Here is a 7,198-nt window from a genome sequence, read left to right as displayed (position 1 = left end):
AGAAACCCCTCAAGTGACAACACTTGAGGGGTTTCTGAAACAAATAGGGGATAATTTAAATTTATGAGAAATGACAGTTGGTAACACTGAGCCAGTAGCATTTTTCCCACTCATTCAGTTTCTGGTCAGCTGTTTGTTTGTTTGTTAATAACTGCTTATTTAACTAACCTAAACCTAAACTTGTCAGAAATCTGAGTTAGTGAATAGTGATCACAGTTTTGTTTATTAACTATACGTGTATGTCACAATGAGTGAAAGTTCTGATGAGGAGCAACAACCACCAAGGAAGAAAAGAGGAACAACACGACCAGAAAGTTATAAACGTTATATCATACGTGATGCCAGAGTAAAGGGGGCAGGTTATGTTTCCTACAAAGGTAAGCAGGTGTCAAGTAAAGTGTTTACCGAGGATATAGTTTGTAAGTGTCCAATCAAATGTCATCCGTAAGATAAACAATGAGTCCAAGAAAAACATTTGGAACTTTTTTTACTCCCTAGGAAACAAAAAAAATGCTCAAGATGTCTACCTTCAAACACTTGTTGAGGCCAAAGAAATTGGTAGGCGTTTCCAAATGTGGACAAAATATTGAATCAATGAGTGAAGAACCAAATGAGCTAATGGAACAGGACACTAGAAGTTTCAAGAGAAATCATACTTATGTTTATCATTTAAAAATTAACGGTTGTCTTATACCTGTTTGCAAAAGTGTGTTTTTAAAAAGTCCATGGAATTTCAGCTGATCGTATGAAAAGGATTTGTCAGCTTATTGCTCCAGGAGAAAAGTCCACGTGACTTGAGGGGCAAAACCCGAAGTGGAAAACGCCATAACCAGGAAATATCTGTATACTTATTGATCAACATATAAAGTCATATGAAATAAAGGAAACTCATTATGGTGGTAAGCCAAAGAAATACTTAGATGCTCGGCTTACTGTCAAAGAAAATGCATGAAATGTTTTATAGATAAACATCCTGATCTAGAAAAAGTTGTAAAATACAACTTTTATTACGGCTACTTTAAGGAAAATTTTAATTTCTCATTTGGTCGTCCTCAAGTTGACGTATGCTGTCAGTGCGAAAGTTTTTTCCAGTAAATTAAAGGATCCCCTTATGTGTGACAATGCTAAAACGTAATGTTGCTGCTGAGCTAATTCTTCACAAAAGGAGAGCAAAAAAATTTTTATCATTCCTTACAGTTAGCAAGTGAAGATACAAATGATGACACTGTTGCTATATGTTTTGATTTTATGGCAGAACCTCCCCCTGCCCCACATACCCGTACAGGAGGTATTTTACATGAGGCAATTATGGGTAAACAATTTTTGTATTCATGATTTGAAAATCAAATAAGGCCAAGATGTACGTCTATCACGAAGGGGAAGGAAACAAATCTCCCAATGAGGTGTGTTCTTTTTATTTTTTGACTATATAAAACGGAGAATCCCAGATTCTGTAAAACATTTGATCTTATTCAGTGATGGACCTTTCGGACCAAAACAAGAACAACACTGTAATTAGGTTTTTAATGAATTTGTGTGACAACTGCAACCTAGAGACAATCACTTACAACTTCCCAGTACGAGGGCACTCGTACTCCTCCTTGTGATAGGGATTTTGGTTGTATAAAGCGTCTCATAAGAAAGGTAGACAGGATCTACACCCCTGAAGAATATAGAGAACTTATTTTGAGGGCTAGTAATACAGTGCCCGCTTTTCAGTTCACATGGTTAAAACAGATGAAATCTTGAATTTCAAGGACTGGTGGCCACTTTCTTATAAAAAGTCCACTTCTGCTTCTGATGAAACTTCAGGAAGGAATGTTCCGAAAAAAGACAAGGAGCCCTTCAAACTTTCAACATATAAGCAGTTTTGTTTCAGCTCAAGAACAAAGGGAAAAGTAGTAGTGAAACCGTTTATTGATGGTATGCATTTCATCTACATTCACCTTCCTGAAATGTGATAAGCCTCCAGAACTACCAAATCAGCCGGCCTATCCCCAAGGAAAGGTAAGCCTAAACTTATTTCTTAAAATTTTGTTCCACTAAAATTTAGAGACTAACTCCATGAGAATAATGTAAAGGAATGATAAAATTAGCAAACAAGTTTTTGTTATTTTATTTCTCAATCAGTAAACTGCATTTTTTATAAAAAAGTGGAATGGTTTCAGGTACCCATTTAACAAGAAAAAGATACAGGATTTGAGAAAATTAAGACTGAGTACACGAGAGGTTATGAACATTTTTATAATGCAATCCTACTGTGGCCTACAACTGACTCTGAAAAACCCTGAGGAAGTGGATCAAGGGTGTGAATAAGTTGCACTTCTGTCTTTTTATTTGCAAATAGAATTGTTTTCTCTGTAATAAATAATCATTTTTTGACTACTTGTTTCAGTGTGTAATTTATTTTAACTACACCAAAAATACCATAAATAATATAAAGACAATGAAAAGTGTATATGGAACAACCATTTGGTGCAGAAACCCTCAACTGATTTTTTTTAATAATTTTTTTTTCTACAAAAATGTAATATGTAGAGAAGATAAAAACACAACTAAGCAATTTCTAAATGTAGTGGAACCAACGTAAAAAACCTAAGATAAAGAAAAAAAAATGTGTTTGTAGAGGAGAGTTTTTTTATTGTTTTCCTAAAATTTACTTTTTGTTAGTTAGGGGGTGATTCTGAAATAAACGATTCAATTTTTTAATATGTTTAGGCGTGATGATAAATGTTGAACATTGTGATGTAGTATTTTAAGAGATTGAAGTTGAGTGCTGTTTAGATTATTGTTTAAATTGTAACAGTCATTACCAAAAGTATTATTGCTATTGTTATTATCAAAATACATTGAGTTTAAGTTGGTCTCTACCTTATTAACATCTATACTAAGATTATTATAAACAGATGCAGATGAAGCGTCTTCATTGTCATAAAACATTAGTTTAAACCTAAAGGAGAAGAACATAAATCAATAACACTAGATTGCCCATAAATTTTTCCACTTTCACTGGCCACTTCTTCTGACACATCTAATTTGGTGATGATTGGGTTTCTGTCGGCTTGAGACATTTGATCTTCTATTAGTTTCATGAAGTACAGCACGACTAGTGATGGAGGTTTGGGGTAGCTGGTGCAATACGATATCTCCTGAAGGGTTTTTGAGCTCAGCAGCCACACTCAGTGATTTTACTCACTGCTCTAATACCATACGATGTTGCCTCATTTCTCTCGTAGCTCCAACAATCATTTGACAGATCTTTTCCTTCCCAAGCTTGTTGAGGTGAAGACCGTGTTATTTACAACGAACATAAACGTATATTTACAATATGTATAAATATATTACAGATCATTGAAATGATAATAAGCTTTTCAGATTTAAGTATGTGCATATTTTCTTTGTCTGAGAAACAAGGCAAACTCAAGTATGGCATTCAAAATACATTAGATGCTTTTTTATTGAAGTAGAAATTAACACATCTTCTGGTGATCATGACTTATCTCAGGAGTGTTTGGTATGCCATTTAAAATAGATGACTAAAATAATATAGGTTTTATATCCTACTGTCAATTTATTCCAAATTCATGTAGTCTTATGGTTATGGGGACATGTTTCAAAGGTTAACATTAATCGTCGGACCTCAGTAGCCTTCATTGTTTCATTGTGGATGGCTTTGTCATAAAATAAAAATTACACAATACAACACAACACAATATACTTACAAATAAATAAACAAATATCACATGCACATAGACGCAAACACAATCGTGCACTGTGTCCTGCAGGCTGCAGTGCGGTAACAACAGGTGGACGACTGGAATTATATAACATTATTTGTCCCTCGTGTGGTGTTATTGTTCTGATCAGCTGTACTGATTGGGGAGTTGTTCCTTTCCACTGTCGAAGATGATATTAGATTTGTGTTGTAGTTTTTTCATTCTACAGGCTAATACCGTCATCACTTTTAAAAACTGCATAAAATTCGTATGTTTCCACTGTGCATAATAAACTGCCCTTGTTACAGCTATACGAGTGTATTACTTCTAGGCTGTTTTCTATCTCATTCATGTTGTGGTTTTCATCCAGTAGATGTTGGGTAAAAGTGGACCTTTATTTATTTAATTTTATATTGGGAAGGTGTTTAATAAAAATGTTCAATTTTTAAAAACTACTGCCTTAATCATGACAATGAATTAGACTCATACCTGAGTGAAAGAAAATTGTTATTTTGCTTTCACTGATGTACTCTTGTAGCTTGGTGCACAGAGAAACTAAGAGTTTTAAACATTTCAGTACTGAACTGTGTGCGACTACTGACCAGAGTCCTGCCGTACATCTTTGAAGACCCTGAGTGGAGAGGATTCTTCTGGTCAAGTCTTCCGGACCAGTCCCAAGGGGAGGACCGCGAGGAGTCCTTGCCGCTGGCTCACTCACTGCTCAACGCTGTTTGTGTAAGTCTGGTCAAAGTCTGTAGCCACGTATTGAGGTGGTCAAAATCCTTTAGTATACCTTCTCTCTTTACGTACAATTTTTAAGAATAGTTGTTTCATCATTCTACAAGGAATTTAAGGTGTTAAATGTCATTTCCTTAAGCCATAAACATATTCCGTTTTATTGTCATTATTCAAATAAGCACCACAAATAATTTACAAACTAGTGTTCAGCTTGACATGATTCTTCTTGGAGAAATACAACTCTTATCTTAATGAACTGAGACTCTGAGATTTAAAAAACAAACAAAAACAGATCCCACATCCTTATTCCTGGAAGCTTTACTATAGTAAAAATAGACATGGATACCGTAGCCAGTTATAAGATTCTAAATAACTGGAAATCTGCAGGAGGACTAGGAGGTCTGGATTATGTACAAAAACTCTAAATTTAACCCTTAAAATGTGCCATATGGATACGGACATATGGAAGTGAGCGTAATCAGACAGCCAAATGTTTTCAGTCAAGTTAGCATTCTCATTGATGGATGTTTTAGTAACCTTGTTATCCTTTCAAATCGAAATTATTTACAATGAGCATAAAAAAAGAACCTGTGTTTATGAAAACTAAAGGGATACTCTAGTCTATAAGTCACAGGAGTCTTTTGGTGTTTGCAAATTAATTTCAATTTTTCCCTTTGCTTTTGGTTCTTTAAACATATATAATCATTAAACTTTGTGTAAGTAGTAAAAGATTTGGGGATAAGAAAAATAGTTTTGTACAGGGTAGCAAAATAACTAGTGCAGCCCTACTGATAGAAATATGGAACATAGACACTGAAGAAAATCAAGTATGATTATAGCATAATTATTACTGTATAATGTTTGTACAGCTTAACATTTAGTTAATTCTGGTATTGACATTGGAATTGTTTTGTATTTTCCAGGATCTTCTGTTCTGTCCTGATTTCACAGTAGCAGCAAATAAAAAATCTGGTCCAGTAAGTAATTTGAAATACATAGATATTATCAATCTAAACACAAAAAACAAAGTGAAAGAAAACCTGCTTGAACCATGTAAGTATATTAAAGAAAATAGTGGGTATTCAAAAATATAGGAAATCGCTAATATTTCATCATTATTAACGCAAGTATTTGCATATCCCCGAGCAGAAAAGATAATATAGCAACAGCAATCACTATAATATCTTTCTACTTTCCTATGTAGAGGCTCTAGGAACAGAAATACAAGAAGTAACCAAAGTTTCTGGGACCTAACTGCAAGGTATGTATTTCTCTCCCCGTGAGACAAATACCATGCAATCGAACGAAACAGGATTTTTGTGGACATTTGCCTTCATGCAGTGTTACATGAAATTACAAAAAAATCAGTAACACTACTTTTTGAGGTCTGCAACCTGATCTATTCCTCAGGTGGATAATAAACCTAATATATAACTACAATCTAGATTTAAATAAACAAATCATACCAGAGCGTTGTGACACGTATAAGTCAGGAATCACGACAACCATGTTATATGTTTAACTCCATGCACACTATCTCTAAAATACGCACTTAGTAAAAACTAAACACCAATTATTAAAACTTAACTAAAGAATACAGGTCACAATAGGTCTGCTCTGAACAATTAATCACAAAGAACTGACCAGAGGCCAATAGTAAATCATTATTGTCACTTTAGAACCAAGATAGTGGCAAAAAAGGAAATGGGAGTAGATCTTGATTGGTTCATTCTACATGAACTTCTCAAAACCACAATGTGACTCCGAATTGGTTTCTTAAAAATCTCTAATCTGTTGATACTTTAAATTTTCTTGTTAGTTGCCAACCAAAGTGGCTTAATTTTGAGCGATGTTTGACTGATCGGTGGGCCTGTTAATTTAATGTATGAAGCCTCCTTCAATTAATTTCCTTTTAAGGAAATGGCATCCGCAATGTATTATGTTGGCTTCGTCTCAATATTCATATAACAATGATGTGCAACTTTTGACTTTTCTGTTACAAAATTCAAAAAATGAAGCTTGTTTTGGTGAAGCAGGTGGAAGGAGAAATATTATTAATGTGATGCAAAAACTGATTTGTAATAGATCGATGCTAATGCTAAGCCATGCAGAGCTATTCCAGGAGTATTTGGGTATGTTCTTGTATTTTCACTCTCATGGCTGCGCCAGAGCAGAGCAGGACTGTAAGTATCGTACACCATTCATACATTCATACCAGAGATTTTCTATGTTTTAACTGAAATCATCGTGATTATGCAGTTTATGAATGTTATTTTCTTTTCATTTGTAATTCCCTTTTCTTATGTTGTTTAATGTTTGCCAGGATAAAGCTGAGGACCTACAAGCGATCGACAGTTGTGAGTATATCTGGGAGGCTGGGGTGGGCTTCGCTCACTCGCCCACTCGCTACCAAACTCATGACGCCGCTCGCACTGAGCTGCTCAAGCTGCTGCTCACTTGCTTCAGCGAGACCATGTACCAACCTCCTGTCGGTAAGACTTTGTACGGATTTATTTACTTACATATGTATCTCAATAGATTCCGATACGCGTCAGTACACTTTTCTATGGATACTTATAACTTAAGAGGTTTTGAGGTGTCTTAGGAAAAGCCCGGTTATACAAACCCATCATCTGTCACGTTTTATACTACACTCTGAAACCAACAACAAGATTGGGAGAGATAATGGAGTTTGTCAAAATGGTGATAGATGGGTTATAGTAATAAACCAGGCACAACTTGTA

The 7,198-nt window shown here is 34.9% G+C and overlaps 1 protein-coding gene across 1 annotated transcript in view; it reads left to right on the top strand.

Moving 5' to 3' along the window:
- The first annotated feature begins 247 nt into the window (after window positions 1-247).
- Window positions 248-7,198, top strand: part of LOC124368370 (protein HID1-like) — a 61,188-nt gene continuing 54,237 nt past the window's right edge. The window contains exons 1-5 of the mRNA XM_046825654.1: window positions 248-377; window positions 1,256-1,312; window positions 4,243-4,451; window positions 5,378-5,431; window positions 6,778-6,946. Coding sequence (XP_046681610.1) covers window positions 248-377; window positions 1,256-1,312; window positions 4,243-4,451; window positions 5,378-5,431; window positions 6,778-6,946 — 619 coding nt within the window. The remainder of the gene's footprint in view (window positions 378-1,255; window positions 1,313-4,242; window positions 4,452-5,377; window positions 5,432-6,777; window positions 6,947-7,198) is intronic.

Source organism: Homalodisca vitripennis, chromosome 8 (genome assembly GCF_021130785.1).
Source record: "Homalodisca vitripennis isolate AUS2020 chromosome 8, UT_GWSS_2.1, whole genome shotgun sequence".
In the NCBI taxonomy this organism is placed as follows: Eukaryota; Metazoa; Arthropoda; class Insecta; order Hemiptera; family Cicadellidae; genus Homalodisca; species Homalodisca vitripennis.
This window is presented reverse-complemented; position numbering and strand designations above follow the sequence as displayed.